Below are 16,814 nucleotides of genomic sequence, written 5' to 3'. Positions count from 1 at the left end.
CAAAAAAGTATACAAAACCAGATTATATATAAGAACAACAGCTATGACAATACATGTGTCAGTTGAACATCCTCACAGAGCAGTAACAATCGTTGAGGACAAATGGCACTGTGTTAAGCATTTATATACAATAGCTCATTATGTCCTCATGGCTATCTTATGAGATAGATATTTTCTTTTATTTAAGAAGGATTGGTTATGTAACCAAGTTCACAGAGCTAATAAGTGGTAGAGGTCAAATGTGAATTTAATTCCATTTTACTCTTAAACCCCTATTTATAATCACCTACTATAATGTCTATCCAGGTAATCATAATAACAACTATCTCTTGACTTCCTGGGTTTTTGCTTGTGCCTCAAAGCAAGTTTATACACATTTTAAAGACAGAAAAACTGATGTTGACAAAGGTGGGGTGATGCAGAGGTGAGATTTGTACCCCCATCTATCAGGTCCAAATTTATAGTTCTCTTTTACAAAAGACACAGACTCAAATTTGGATAACAGACAAAATCAAACTCTGTTGTTTTAAAAAGATACATTGCCAAAAATCACTAAAGAAAATTTGAAAATTAATGGTGAGTAATGATTGCTTAAAGAAACAGAAACGAAGGAGTTGTTTCAATCTTAATTTTAGAAAAAAATAGAATTCATGGCAAAAGTACTTATTAGACAAAGAAAATCATTCTATTTATTTAAATTTTAAAATTCAGATAAAAGCATGTCATTCACATACTTTTATGTGACAAGTATTAAAGGATTAAAATACTTAAATAAAATGTGATAAAATAAAAGAACCTGACATAACCACAGTAGTAGTGAAAGGTTATAAACACTTTGAATCTTTGGTAAAGTAGTAAAAATGAAAAAATATAAATAAAAGGGGGCATATAAAAATTAGAATGTTTGTACTTAATGTAATGTACACTTTCAAGATCCCCAACTGATAATTTAATATGCTAGCTGATAAAATAAACTTAATAGTATATATTTAACATACTTTGTGATCTCAATACAATATTTAAAGTATTAATAACAAAAATTAAAATAAAAACAACTGAAAAAATTCTGAAGGCAAAGAAAATTAAAACACAATTGACTGCTTAGAAAACAGACCTACACACTTTATAAGCAGAGCCAACATCAGAGCCTTAAAACTGTAGTTATTACAGAGGAGAAGGAAGACAGGAAACAGACACTTTAGAAAAACATTAGGGAATGAAGCCAGTGAAATAAATATAATAAAAATGGAAAAATAATGGTAGAATTTGAAAAATTCATATGTGAAAACACAATAAATGTTGAGTAAATCTAAAATTTTATTTTTAAAAAGAGGAAATTAGCAAGTCCTCTGGCAAATCTAATCAAGAGAAAACACCAATTGGGAAAAAAAATGCACCATGAAAGTATACAGAATCAAAGGAATTATTTTTTTCTTGGATATGAAAGTATATGACTTTTTAAAGAGAAATACTAATTCACAAAATTATGTCAGGTGACAATGATGTATTAATATAAGTTTATCAATTGTAGCAAATGTACCACTCTGATAGGGGGATATTGACAATGGGGGAGGCTATGCATGTGTGGGGGCAGGAGGTAGATGGGAAACCTTCTTTTCAATTTTAATATGAATTTGAAACTGCTTTGAATAATAAAACGTACTTTAAAAATAAATACACTTAATTTATACTTAAAAAACAGGTAAAAAAAGAAATCTTAAAAAATATTGCTAGATTAATAACTAAGGAATGTTTTAACTCAAAAAATAATCAGGGGTGAGTTTTGCCACTGGGTTATTTCAAACTCAAGTAAAAGATTTTTTTTTATCATATGAACCACCCCATGTAGTAGAAATATTAATTTAATACGCTAGTTATTTCATTAAGAAAGAATACATGATAATTTCAGTTAATGATGAAAAAGACATAAACCATTAGTGTTTATTCATAATTTTTAAAAATCTTACATAATAAAAAGATGGATGATTTCTTAGCATGTTTAGAAATATCTTCCTAGTTCAAGAGTAGAGCTATTCTCCTTAAGGCTAGGAACAAGATAAAGAAAACATATTTGCTATACATTGAAAACACAAAAAGTTCCCACTAGGAAAGAGGAACATCATTTTTCTGCATAAATAGATAGTCTAAATTCTTCCTAAGATGATTTATAGATTTAATAAAATCCCAATCATTTTTAAAAGATTGAAAGGATTTATATTTTTTTTTGGGGGGGGGGGAGGGAGGAGACAACAGTTTGGAAGACTGCTTCTAAATTCACAAAGAAAATTAGATAATAGATAGATAGATAGATAGATAGATAGATAGATGATAGATGATGATGATAGATGATAGATAGATAGATAGATAGATAGATAGATAGATAGATAGATAATAGATAGATAGAAAAACAGAGCTGAAATCAGGCAATCGTTTAGAAAAATAAAAAGATTAATGCAGCACCTCCTGCCATAAATGTCATTTAAGTCTGCTACTTCTGCAGTGTTTACACAGTGCTTAGTGTTATATTGGCATGACATTCACTAGCAGTGAAAGAAAGGTTTAGATTATAAAATTATTAAGATTTTGTGATTTTTTTTTTACTTAAATAATGCAAAATATTACCACAAGTGCAAAAGTGAGGCACTCCATCATCTCAGTGAGATTGAATATAGCAATACATTTCCAGGAAAGCAGATTGGCTCTAAGTATTAATACCTTTACAAGTGTTTAAACTAAAAAAAATTACACTTCTAGGAGTCTGTTCTAAGACAATTAACAGCATAACAGCCAATGATTTATGTAAAAGACTTTTAAGTAAGAATATATAATTGTAGAAAGAATAAAAAATAGCAATAGTAGCAGAATGGTTAAATACTGTATTGACTCTACAAACTTTGAGACATAGCCACTAAAACACATTTCAAAGGATACTTAGTGGCATGGAAACATTCTTAGGTTATATGAATAAGAAAAAAGAGCAGGAAAAATATCAGCCCAATTTAGGAAAATAAAATAACTGTACAATTAAAAAGGAGAAACACTAGCCCTGGACAGTTTTCTCAGTGGTTAGAGCATTGGCTTATGGACCAAAGGGTCTTGGGTTCGATTCCCAGTCAAAGGCACGTGCCTCCGTTGCAGGTTCCCCAGCCCCAGTAGGCAACCAATTGATGTGTCTCTCACATTGATGTTTCTCTCTCTCTCTCTCCCCCTCCCTTTCAATCTTTTTCTAGAAACCAATGGGAAAAATATCCTTGGGTGAGGGTTTAAAAAAAAAAAGGAGAAACACTAAAATGTTTCTAACACTAACACTAAGTGATAGTCATTTTGTCTTTTAGTACTTTATTTTCTAAATGGTAATGTAAAGGTCATGTTCAAAGATAATTCTCAATGAAAATATTATTTGGATGATTGTCAAAACAGTAAGAAGGACTATGGTTTACCTACAGGGACCACTGCAGTGTGGTTTTGCAGTAGAGGAGACATTGGTCTCATATCTATACTAATAAAATACACAAATTGGTCAGGACACCCTCCTAGTAACGACCGAACAGCAGGCTGTGTGGGGTGACAAGGATGGCAGGTGGGTTAGTGAGGGATGACCAAACAACTGAACAGCAGGCTGTGTGGGGCAACCAGGCCAGCAGAGGGGGTCAGTTGGCAGTGACCAGGCCGGCAGGGGGGGCAGTGATGGGTGACCAGGCCAGCAGGGGGGCAGTGAGGGGTGACCAGGCTGGCAGAGGGGGGCAGTGAGGGGCAACCAGGCCAGCAGGGGAGGCTTTTGGGGGGGCCAGGATGGCAGGGGCGCAGTGAGGGGCTATTAGGCCTACAGAGGAGGGCAGTGAGGGGTGACCAGGCCAGTGGGGGTTAGCAGGCAAGCAGGGGGGGGCCATGAGGGGTGACCAGGACAGCAGGGGGTGACAGTTGGGGGCGACCAGCCTGGCAGGGGGGGGAGTTAGGGGCTATCAGGCAGGCAGGCAGGTGAGCGGTTAGGAGCCAGCAGTCCCGGATTGTGAGAGGGATGTCCGACTGCTGGTTTAGGCCCGATCCCCATGATTGGGCCTAAACCAGCAGTCAGACATCCCCCAAGGGTCCTGGATTGGAGAGGTGCAGGCTGGGATGAGGGGACCCCCACCCATGCACGAATTTCATGCACTGGACCTCTAGTCTGAATATAAAAAGGTTTATAGCCAAGCAGTAGAGTGTGTGGAAGGGGCAGGGAATGGATGGAAAATTACCAAGGGAAAACATCACGGTTAAGAGGGATTCTGGCTAAATTGACCTAGTAGGGTTCCTGCTGAAGGCTGGCAGGTGATCAGACATTACCTGGGGGATGATGTACGATAAGGAAACTGATCAAATATTGAGGTTGATCAGATATCAGGAGGGGGAGATTCTGGCTTAGCATAATTCCTGTGAAATTAGGCAACACAAAGATAAACATGGAAGTACAAAGGTGAGCGTCCTTTGGAAAAGGACTTGGTCGGGCCAAAGTTTAGTCAAGGACAGACTCTTTGTTAATATGCAGCCCTACATTAAGGAAATGTGGAGACTTGCTTGGAACTTACAAATAAGTCTACATTCCTGGTATTTGTTAGTCTGAGCATGTGGACCTGAGCTTATTTACCTGCCAATGCCCTGGCTATAGAACAAAACGGTAACTTCAGATTCAAATCTTGATCACTGATTCTCCAAGTACTATTATTGACAAGTTCTTTCCAATTGCCCCCAAAATAATTTGGTAAGATGGTACAATACGATAAAGTATACTCTATCTGGCATGGATTCCATGGGTAACCCCATTAGCAAAGTGGAAGATGTTTTTTATTGTGAAAACAACATAGTATTATAGTGTTGGAAATTAGAAAAAAAAAGTTATCACCTCTGATCAGAGCAACTGCAACTGATATCAACTGATATCATCTTTAAAAATGTTCTCCTATGCTTTATTATATACACGACATTGATATTGTTAAAATTTTACTCTATATACTATTTTTATGTTGCTTTTACACTTTTATACTTATCATTACATAATAAGCACTTTCATGTTGCCACATGGTCTTTTTAGTTATTGCTATCTATATATATAAAAGCCAAGCAACCAGAACGCCAGAATGACCCTTTGCTTTGAGGTGCACTGCTGCCCCGATTGCCCCACCCCCACCCCGATCAGGGGCGGGGCCAGCTGGCCAATCACATGCAGCCCCTCCCCCCCGGCCCAGCCCTATCGGCCCCAGTTAGGGCAGGCCAGTCAGATCTCACCCAGGCACGAATTCGTGCACCAGGCCTCTAGTTATTTTAATAATTACCTAATATTTATTAAGCAAATATTTTATATTTTACATTCCTTGTTGTTGGGCAATCAAGTTGTTTCTTTTCCAAATTTCAGTAAAAATATATTCTAGCCAGTCACTGAGTAAAGAGAAAGAATTTTAATGAAAAGCCCAATTTTCCTTCTTACCTAATCTATAGATGTATATACTCACCACAGTAGGTTTCTTGATGTTTATAGGACCTACATTTGCTCAAATGGAATGTGTTGTAGAGAGAATAATCCAAAAGAAACTAAAAGTTTACACTCGATCTTAGCCAAAAGGCCAAGAAGCGATTTAAAAAAAAATTTTAGAAACTACAGTTTGTCTTGAAGCTTTTACAATAAGAGACCGAGAGTCTGCAGTATGTACACTTCATAGCCTGACTAATGCTTTCCATGGAAAAGCATGTTAAATTCATACTAATGCTTCTGAAAATTAACAATATGTATAAAATTGGGGAGGAAAGAAAAAATCCTTCCATCCTCCATAAAATAGTAATCTAAATACAAGAAAGCAATTTTGCACACCCTACCTAAAATTACAGATTGCACATCTTGGTTTGACTAGCCTACCCTTGGGAAGAAACCTAGTAAAGTGCCTAAATCATTTTCCTTTGCAACTTATCATGCCTAATAGCAATTTATCAAGCAATTTTCTTTCATCTTTCTCATGTGAAAATAAAGGTAAAAGCAGATGTATGAAAAATTAGTCTAGTTGTGAACACCCCACTTCCGGGACTTGGTACATAGAACTTCTGCTGCTCCTGACTTGTTATTTTGTTCTCTCTGCACAACTACAGGGGACTGAATCCTCTTCCCCCCAAAAAAGAATCATCTTACTTTTAATTTAGTAGCTAAAATTTGAAATATGAAGGGGTGATTGAAATGAATATTATTAAAAGGATTCATTATTTCTTTTTTTAGTTAAGCTAAATCTGCATGTATAGCAAAAATGAAGTTGGTACAGTTTTCCAGGAAGACTTTTCTTGTGACAACTTCCACAAAAAGCAGAAAATTCAGGGTTACTTAAAAATGCATGGGTTACTTGAGATAAAAATGGATTCATATTTAGGCAAAGAGATGATAGAAGGGAGGTTCTAGTTAAACAGCATAGCTGTTAGATGATGATGCTAACCCTCCACACGCTGGCAGGAATGGCAGGTAAAATTCTCCAGCACACTGCATCTCCTGAATTGAACTGGAGTGTGGAGACCTATAAAAAGCACATGGTACAAGGAGCAAGACCTCAATTGTTATCTGTGCTTTTGGCTGCTGAACCAGTGAGCCCTCTGGCTGACTTGAGCAACTCCAATTCCCCTGGGATTTCATGCTTCGTCATCCCTGAAAGAATAGATTTAGAGTACCGAATCTGTTGACATCTTGTTAGTTCTGGGGAAATAGGACTTCTGAAGAGAAGAGACAAGCCAAGGAAGTCCCGTGGGAATTATGGGCCACGGAGCATTTTTAGGTGCATGGGAATCTTTTCAGAAAGGGACCCTCTCTGAATCCCTGTTCCCAGATGCCCTGCTAGAGTTCTTTTCAAAACTGAGAGCCACGTCAGAAGTCCTTCCAAGACTGCCCCAAGGCTCAAGTCCTCTTCACATACTTAAACCTGCCATCAGGTGCTCAAAGAAACTTCTCTTTTCCAGACTAACCAACCCTGACACTGTCAAAGAATCCTTATTCCTAGAGAATTTGAATGCCCTCGCCGTCTCCCTGCCCTTGTCTGTATGCTCTGGAGACAGTCTCATTGATCTATTTCTTTCTTGAAGAAGGGACCCCAAGTAAGGAGTGATTTCTCCAGGGGACAGCTCCTTAGTACACAGGGGTAGGACCACCTATTCTCTGCTTCTAGACTTTATGGGCATATTTAGATTTGACAGTGCACAACACGTGTGCTGCTGCTGCTGAGTGACCCCACCCCTCCTGAGATAAGGCAGTGAGTATGTTGGACTTCATAGAAATATATGGATGAGAAGCTACAAACTCCAATGAGTTCTGTAGCCAGGCAGGCAGCACAAGTGTGATCCATCCAGTGAGTGTCAGGAGTGACAGGGATGGATGTGGCGAGAAGAGCACGTAATAACCCCAAAGGCCTGCAGGTGGATCCTGTGTATCTTCAAACCCCACGTGGGACAAATAAAACACTAAAGTCCCCCATGGCTGCACCTATGCACTGGAGGCAGCCTCTCGTGAGGCATTAGCAGCCACACACAGAACATCGGACCATCTAACGTTTGTTGTTGTTTTTTGTTGTTGTTTTTTGTGCTGAGCAAACAATACCTGGGCTGCTCCAAAAATAAACTCTTAAAAAGAAAGCAGTTCACTACAAAATGACCTGCAATTATTTATTTTAAAATCTTTTAGGAATAAACTTTCAAATGTTCCTAACCCTCTTGTGACATTAGGAATTTGGTTGAGATCTCTTTTCCCAAAGCTGAAAAGATTGTGTTTATTCCACAAATATGTAGTTTTAATAATAACGTTAACCTTTATTTAGCTTACTATGTGGCAGGCACTATGCTAAGTATTTCTGTGCACATTTTTAAATGAATCCTCACAAAAAGACCATGTGGTTGGCACTGCCCACGGCTAGTGCAGGGTGGAACTTTTGCTACTGTTTTTCCTCTTCTCTTTCTTTTCAGAGATGCAACACATTATTTTTAACCATGACTCTACGTGCCAGGCACCACCATCCTTAGAAAAAAATCATTAACAATGTCTACTGATTTATTCTGTAACTACTCCTAGACCAGCAAGAACAAGAAACTCAAGCTGCTTGTTTCTTAGAGTTTTTCTTTTCCAGTTGCCATAGACTGACTTCTTGTTGAAACACCCTCCCCTAATATTGCAGACAGACCTCGGATAGAGAGTCAAGCCTGTTCCACTTTGAGGGGCTGCCTGGCTGCTGGGCAAGACGAACTCATCCTCCTGCAGGAGAAAGTGAAGAATGGGAAACTGTCTGTGGACCAAGCCCTTGAGAAATTTAAACACTGGCAGATGGGAAAGACAGGCCTGGAAATGATTCAGCAGGTAATGTTGTCCCCAATCCCTTCTGGAACATTCCCCCATGGACAGAGCTCCAAGCCTCTTTGTAAATGTTGACTCTTCACAAGAAATACAGTTAACTGTTTGTTTGTTTTCAAATAGCTACAAAAAGTAGATGTGTTCAAACTACCAATTAAAAGTTGAAAATATCCAGACTGCATGCTTACAAACCACTGGTGAATTCAGTCCTGAGACACAATGCATTAGAGCTAATACCTAACCAGCTTCTAAGGCTGTCGTTAGTAGAGTGAATGCTTTATGAATCTCATTGATGAAATTAGCGTGATTCATCCATACATGAACATGTGTTCAACATTCAGAAGAGTATTATTTAGACCAGATTTGAAACAAGAAAATGATTGAAATCATATCAGGCAGTAGTCCTAAATGCAATGTAAGAAGTATTATTTTCTCTTCCCTTTAACCTGCCATGAGCATTCACTTCAGATAAGACTAGTGTTGTCTTCTATAAATATAATTTACATCCTGAGAGGGGATTGGAATAGGTGGTTCAGCAATGAGAATGAAAACAAGATGCACCATATATACCCGGGGACATTCCTCAGGGAGGGATATCAGCATCTTATTCTATGTATCCCACAGGCCACCAAAACATTCCAACTGTTTTTATCTTCTCATCACAGAAAGCTCCAGTGTCTTAGAAACCAGTTGTCAGGCAGGTATTTGATGAAACACATTTAATTAGCTAGTTTAGGCCAAAGTATAAATAATCACTAATAACTTTATATGCTGTCTTTCCTAAGGGATCCGTTTTTATTTTAAAACAATGCTCATGAAAACAGTATAAACAATATGTCATATCCACAGGGCATAGTTTAGGCAAAAGGACTTCCCAGTACATCTGAGATGACCCCATGTCAGAAACCATCTGTCTTGAGGGGCAGCTCTAGCTGTGGGTTGGTGGTAAGACATGGTCCAGGCTTTGCAGTGCTAAGCAAGAGCAGTGACTTTGCCAAACAAATGTGAAGAACGCTGGTTGTAGAGTTTTGTAACTGATCATTGTCCATGCTTCTCAATCTGTGCCAATGCCATCACCAGGAGGTCATGGTTTGATTCCCAGTCAGGGCACATGTCCAGGTTTCAGGCTCCATCTCCAGGAGGGGGTGTGCAGGAGGTGGCCGATCAATGATTTTCATCATTGATGTTTCTATCTCTTTCCCTCTCTCTTCCTCTCTGAAATCAATAAAAACATAAATAAGTAAGTAAATAAATAAATAAATAAGTAAATAAATAAATAAACAATTGGCTATAGTAGTTGGTGTTTCATCTTGACCCATAAAAATTTGGGTAAATCTTGATTTCTGTTTCTGGGTTGTTCCCTCATTTAGGAAAAACTACGCCAACTACGGGATTGCATTATTGGGAAGAGGCCAGAAGAAGCAAATGTCTATGGTAAGTACAACTTACCTACTATTCAAAAGTGATAGTGTGAAGAAGGGGAAAACACAAGGACTTTGGAATCAAGCAGTCCTGACTTCATATCCATACTCTATCACTTCTCAGCTGTGTGACCAGACAATGCCTCTAACCCCTGGTACTCAGGTTCCTGGTCTGCAAAACAGGAACAAGTACCCATAGCTGAAAGTGGTTTAATAAGTTAACATATTAAATGCTTTCACCTCCTCTGACCCATAATGGACATTCAGGAAGTGCCAGTCACCCTTTTTTCCTTTGATTTCGATGTAAGTTGAAAACAAGATGATTCTGCTCCAGTTTTTATACAGGAGTCATTTATACAGAGTATTACATTTTTAAGGCGTCACACTTTTTTAATAAGGTAAAATAGTCTCAATATAGTCAGTCCTCACAACTGTCCACATGTGGATCATTTTATATTGAAATTTCCTGTTGCCTTCCCCTGCAGCTAGCCTGCTTCTTGGCAATGCAGATTCCCCTTGCTAATATTTAACAGTTGCTCTCAGGGCAAAACAAAAACAAAAAACGAACAATACTCATCTTAATGTTAACACAAATCAAACATTGTTAAGATGGTAAATCTTCTCCAAAGATAAACAACACATTCCAAATTTGAAAATAAATGTATTCTCACTATCTGACCACTCTTTCCCCAAGTCCCTGCTCCTGCCAGATAATTAAAAACTAACAACCACTAGTAAAGCTTGCAAGCTTTCATCTTGTCCATTTTCAGTAATATTGCATAGCTTTTAGCTAGTGCTTCATGTTGAAAGTCACCCTGTTAAAAGTCACCCTTTTCATATTATTGGTTTGTTACCTACTTTTCCATAGAGAATTCTTCTAGCTCTCTTAGAAATGTTTTCTAAAAAAGAAATACTCCTAAAATAACAGATAACTAAGTTCTACAGGTTTCCATTCTAATGTGGAATGAGATGAAAATTTTAACAAAGTAAAAAATTACAAAATAAATAATTTTACTAAGGAACATTAAGTGGTAGTAGTAACTAATATTTATTGACTATCTACTATACACTTGACATTACCTTATTAATTCCTATAGTAACCTTTTTAAGTAGGCACTAGTTCCAATTTATAAATAAGGAAACTAAGACTCTGAAACACTAAGACATCTGAAGACATATAGGTTAGAAACTAAAATCTATTTCTGTTTGAATCCAAAGTCAATGCTTTTAATCATTGATGTCCTAATTAGAAATCTACTAGCTCTCCTTCCAGCCAAAGTGGAGTAACTAGTAGCAAATAAATTCTCCCACTGTACAGAACACTAATACTGGGCAAAAATATGAGACAACTGATTTCAAGAAGTGGACAGTAGAAAGCCTAAAGCTAGAATCCCAGAGACAAGCAAAACTTCTGTAGTAGTTCCCATAACTCCCAGAGACTAATTTCCTGGCTACAAACTGTGCAAAACAAGGCAGCCCTATTAAACTGAGGAGACAAAGATCCAAGACCAGGGAGCACTGAAGCAGTAGCTGTGTAGAGGTAGCCTCAGAGGGAGCAAGGGACTCCACAGAGCTGTGGCTGGGAGATGAACTCTGCAGAGCAAGACCACTTGAGGCACACAAGGTAGCAGTTTCGAGGGCACTGGATGCAGAACAGACTCTAGAATTTGAGTGGAGTTAGAAAAAAGCCATATTGGGATATTTGAGTTCCTGCCCAGACAGAGTAGATAGGTCTCCTTAACACTTAGTTAAAATACCTGGCATTCTGCTGTGATGCCACGAAATGTAAGGTGTAAGGACCATGACTTAGAGTAGGACCCACTTGTAGACCCACTATTACAAGTCTAAAACCAAGCCGCTCTAAGATCCATGTGGAACACAGGAAAAAAAACTCCCTAATATTTTACATCTACCTGCTATGTATAATTTTCTGTTTCCAATATCCCCTCACCCTATATAACATTTTCAGCATTTATTATATTACAATTTTTCTGTCTGCAAATTCTCTGATTTTATTTACCTGAAAATGTCTTTATTTCAACAAATGTTTGAAGGCTATTTTCTCTGGATTTACAATTCTAAGTGGTCATTTTTATTTGTAGCACTTCAATGATATTATTACATTTTATTTAGTCCTCCATTATTTCAGCTGAGAAATTAGTATTTCTATCCTTTTTCCTCTATATGAAATGCGAATTTTTTTTCTCTGGCTACTTTCAAGAATATCTATTTATTTTGGTTAGAAGTAGTCTGACTATAGTTTCCTATATGGAGTCCTCTTAACAATTATGCTATTTGGAGTTTGTTTGTTTGTTTAAGTTCTTGGAACTGTACAGAGGTGGTTTACATTAAATTTGGCAAAAGTTTTGGCCATTATTTTAAATGTTTTGTCCAAAACTCACTCCTATCGCCTCTGGGACTCTAATTATATTCATGCTACATTGTGTTATATTGTTCTACATACATGTCTCTGAGGCTCTGTTCTTTTTAACGATTTTTACCTTCCTGTTCATCATATTGAATAACTTATATTGTTTTGTGTTCAACTTTATTAACTCTGTTATATCCCATCTGCTGATAAGCTCATCAGATAAAATTTTATTTCTTTTATTATAATTTTAATTTATATAATTTCCATTTCATTATTTTATATAGTTTCAATGTTTTGCTGAAATTTCTTTGTTATTCACTCCTTAAAACCATTTTTTTATGAAGTTAACTATGTTTATCAGAACTACAGTAAAATCTTTGCTAAAGTCAGCAATCGGGTCATCTCAGGTTTTTATTGATGGTTTTCATTTGCTTTTCTATGATTTATATTTTTCAGTTTTTTCATATCTCTGCCTTTAAAAAATTAAGTATTAGACATTATAGGTAATCTGCTGTCTAATCTGAATGAGTGTAGATTCTGGTTTTAGCAGAGAGTTCGATTACTGACGTGAACTTACATAGGCTTGGCTTTATGCTTTTTTCAGGGTTGACTTACAGAGAGCCCCATGTCTTTTCTAAGGCCCTCAGTGGGACTAAGCCTAAACTTAAGTTGGGTAATATATCATACAAAATAGGAAAAGATATAAAAACAATCACAGATACTATACTGAGTGAAAGATGCTAGACACAAAGAAGTATGCTCTGAAATTCTAGATAAAACTAATCCACTAAAGATAGAAATCAGATCAGGGGCTATCAGAAATATTGGTGGGGTGAGGATTGATGTAAGGGGGCACAAGAGGATTTTCTGTGGAGGAGAAAATGTTCTCTTTCCTAACTGGCTGCATAAATTTGTCAAAATTATACTCTTAAAAATGTTTGAATTGTACTATATGTACTTATTACCGAATAATGTTAATTTCATAAAAGAATGGAGTAGCCCATGCTAAAAGATTATTGAAGCAGAATAGCAAGCTTTTATTAAGTGTCAAACATATCTAAAATCAGAATACCTTGGGACAAGCACCGAAAGGAAAAAAAGACAAAGGTAATAAAAGACATGGTTTCTCACACTTAGTGGATGGAGGTTAGTATTTTTTAAATCCGATTGTGAAATTTCATGCTCACCTTAAAGATAAGTAACAATAAAAACAATAAAAAGAAGGAAGCTTAAAATAAATATTATATAAAACCCAGTAGATGGTTTTTGTCTTTTTATTTTCTAGATAAGCTCACCATCGTGCACCATCCAAACGGTAAGTGCTTGGTATGTATGGGAGGATTTAGGACTAAGTCAACACACATAGTAAACCAACTCCAATACACATTAAACCTAATGTTATTAGGCAGATCAGTGTATAATCTCACATAGATTTTGTGTTTATATGCAAAACCACTTGATAACCAATAAATTGTGGGAAAGTTTTAGAATAGCAATGCTAGAGGCCTTGTTATATAGTAAAAGAAGCTTGTACTTTGAACTCTCCCTGTCCTGGCTCTTTACAAGTTACTAGTTGTGACCTTTGGCAAGTCACTTAAACTCTTTAGGCCTCAGCTTCCTCATATGTAAAATGTAGGTAAGAATTCTACCATGGGAATTGCTATAAAGATACAGTATATATAAATAAGAGCTGATGTTTGACGAGTGGAAGTTATTGATAGAACCAGTGAAATTGAAATAACACTTGAGAGAGTGATTCACTTTAGTGTGATGGGGAGGAATGTGCGCAGAATCTTGGGACAGCAAAGAGGAAATAGAGGTCAGCGAGGCAGCTGTTGGATAATCAGAAGCAAGTGTCTATGGACCGAACCAAAGCACTGACTGTGGGGATGGAGAAGCAATAGAAGTGAGCAGTGTGGCTGGGGTGGAAAATGGGAAGCCTGTGCTACAGTCAGGAAGGTAGTAGAATGAGCCAACGGGAGGTATTAGGAATCATTTTTCTTAAAAAGTGTATTTTGCTATTGGCGAATCCTGGTACATGGGGAAAAGAAAAATAAAGGAAGAGGGAATAATCAAGTGGGGGTTGTTATTCAAAGGTGTTGAACTCTTTCTGAGCTGAAGCAATTCCTCAGTGTCCTACCTAAGTGAATCTTTATGGGTAGGAGAAATTAATAGCATACTTGCCAAGTGTGCCTTTTTGGTATGCCCTTTTATCTCTTTAGTAATTTTTCTCTTTACCCGTATTCTACTCTTTGGATATATACATATTTTTAAAGGTGCTGAATGAATGAATCATTAAATGTGTGAATGACTAAAGAGATAATAACAGAGTTTGTATTTCTAGGTAACGAACGTGTCCACAATGAAAATACTTTATATAGCCTACCCCTCGGCAATAAGGTAGGTTGTATTTATCTTGATTTTTATAAAATGCAAAAAAAAAAAGAATTTTGTTAAGAAAGACCATAAGAGCCTTCTCTCCTGATTATGCTTTGAAACATTTGGAAAATATGAATAAAATAGCTTACATAAGCATTTGTGTGCAAAATCCATGAGCATTAATTTAAAGAAATCAACTATTTGGAAAAAAGCAAGAAAGGAACTAGACCAAAGGAAAAAGGCATTGAGGCCAAAGTGTGCTTAATTCCTCATGTACTAGTATGGACCAATAAATCCTAGAGGAGGTATGAAGACATCATCTTTAGCAGTAAGAATATAATCACAAAATATTTGTCTCACAATGTACACAGTCCTTAATGTCTAGTTATAGAAAATATATATATATATAGTTCATGTAAATATGCATTACTTCACATTCTAGAGTGAACTAATAATGAATTGCTAATGAGAAGTTAAAAATAACACTAAACAAAAACAGCAGCAATTGAAAACCCAGATCAGTTCAAGACAATACTGATAATGACCTAAAGACAAATTTTTCTTCATAAAAATTGTGATTCCAACTATCTATATTATGGGATGTAGAAAATGTTACTCCAAGTCATTGGCAGTTGGATTTCTTGCTAAAATCCAGGATTAGAGCCCTTGGTAACTTCTCATAATAAACCAATTTTAGTGTACCAAATTTTAATAACCCTCAATATCTCTAATGTTTCAAATAAGTCATAAGTAATCATAAAAGCCATTCACTCTTAAGAACTGATTGAAGTATTTGCATTTCTGGATCATTCTGTGACCCACCAATGGGCTATAGACCTAATGAGTCTATAATACATAGACTCATTAAACTCACTCTGCTAGGCCCAGGAATTTATGAAAATATCTTTGTCAAATGAAGATCCAGCTAAAGGACTGTACAACCATGACATGTCATTTTGGAGTAAGATTTTGGATAAGAGACAAGAATACAAATTCCCAACACTGGGAAATAAAATTTGAACTCAGGATTTTGATGAAGTTAAGCTTTACAGTGATTCTTTCTTTTTAAGATGGAGAATTGTCTTGTCAGTTCCCTCTACAAAGGTGTTTTTGTGTGACTGTGAAAGGCAACTATGACTTTATTATGCTTCTTTGCTCAGTCTAAAAAATGAAGAAATAGATAGTTCTTTATCTTTTTTTGTTTTCTTAGCCTCCTGCTCGACTCCAAGTTGAAAAGGAATTTGGTTTCTGTTGCAGAAAAGATCACTAAGGAAGGTAAGAAAAACAGCTATATTAAAATTTTTAAAAAAACACCCTAAAGCAGCCTTATTAGGAACTTGAAGGAATCATTTGTCTAGCAAACAGAATACTCTTAAATATTTCATTTTCTTCTTCTGAAAGAATAAACCCATGTATTTTTCAAGCCAAAGGTGATTGTTCCTTAGAAAGATTTATGTATGGGGGTGATTTCATGCTAGCTAATCAATTTCAATTGATGATCCATTATTCACTGATACATTTCCTGTGATCTCGTTTTCAGGTTATTATAATGAAACAAGAATCTGCAGACACTGTGCTTTCTGTGTGAAGCAAGCTTGCATTTGGATTTGCTGTCTTCAGGGCAAATCTATACCATGAAAGAAAAAGCAGCCCTCTGGATTTCAGATTTTATTATTGCCACAATTTATGGACATTGTATCTGCTTCAGATGGGTATATCAAGCCTAAAATTGAGTGCCCCAGCAATTGCATTCTTTGAAAATGAAATTCTTGCATTTTACAATGCACTTTCCCACTGAAGCAGCTATTTCCTATTTTGAAAATGGAAGGAAAACAAGAGCAGAAAAATAAAATGCTCTGGAGCAGTTATGGGGCCTGTTTTAGGCACTAACCTTAATAAATTACTCCTTTTGTCCTTGGAATAACCATGAAAATACGAATTTGTTCAACACATATTTGCCTTTGCAGTGCTTGGCCCATTTCCTGAATTTCTCACATTCAGAACAACTATTGTCACAGCATGCTTGTGGAAACCTTCCCTTATTTAGTGCTTATTTGCTTATAATCCTGAGAAAATTGTTTTCCTAACTTTTTGTATCTCATATTAATATATATTTCTACAACCTATATTCCTTATTAAAAGACTTAAAATTTCACCAACTTACTTCTTGGGCACACCTTGCTAGCTTAGAATAGAAAGTGGATTTCCCATTGTATGATGTTCATGCACAATTGCTGCAAATAAAATGAATGTTTAAAGCTATGTCTGACTTTCAAAATCCATACATGAGAATTAACCACTA

General features: G+C 36.5%; 1 protein-coding gene across 1 annotated transcript in view; it reads left to right on the top strand.

Annotated features, from left to right (window-relative positions):
- BANK1 (B cell scaffold protein with ankyrin repeats 1) overlaps positions 1-16,472 on the top strand; it is a gene marked incomplete at its 5' end in the record, with an annotated part of 309,000 nt that extends 292,528 nt beyond the window's left edge. Inside the window, 6 exons of the mRNA XM_079774535.1 lie at positions 8,169-8,347; positions 9,712-9,775; positions 13,419-13,448; positions 14,478-14,533; positions 15,723-15,787; positions 16,053-16,472. Coding sequence (XP_079630661.1) covers positions 8,169-8,347; positions 9,712-9,775; positions 13,419-13,448; positions 14,478-14,533; positions 15,723-15,782 — 389 coding nt within the window. The 3' untranslated portion in view covers positions 15,783-15,787; positions 16,053-16,472. The remainder of the gene's footprint in view (positions 1-8,168; positions 8,348-9,711; positions 9,776-13,418; positions 13,449-14,477; positions 14,534-15,722; positions 15,788-16,052) is intronic.
- Between the last annotated feature and the right edge of the window lie 342 nt (positions 16,473-16,814).

The sequence above is a fragment of the Cnephaeus nilssonii genome (assembly GCF_951640355.1).
Source record: "Cnephaeus nilssonii genome assembly, chromosome: 1".
Lineage (NCBI taxonomy): Eukaryota > Metazoa > Chordata > Mammalia > Chiroptera > Vespertilionidae > Cnephaeus > Cnephaeus nilssonii.
This window is presented reverse-complemented; position numbering and strand designations above follow the sequence as displayed.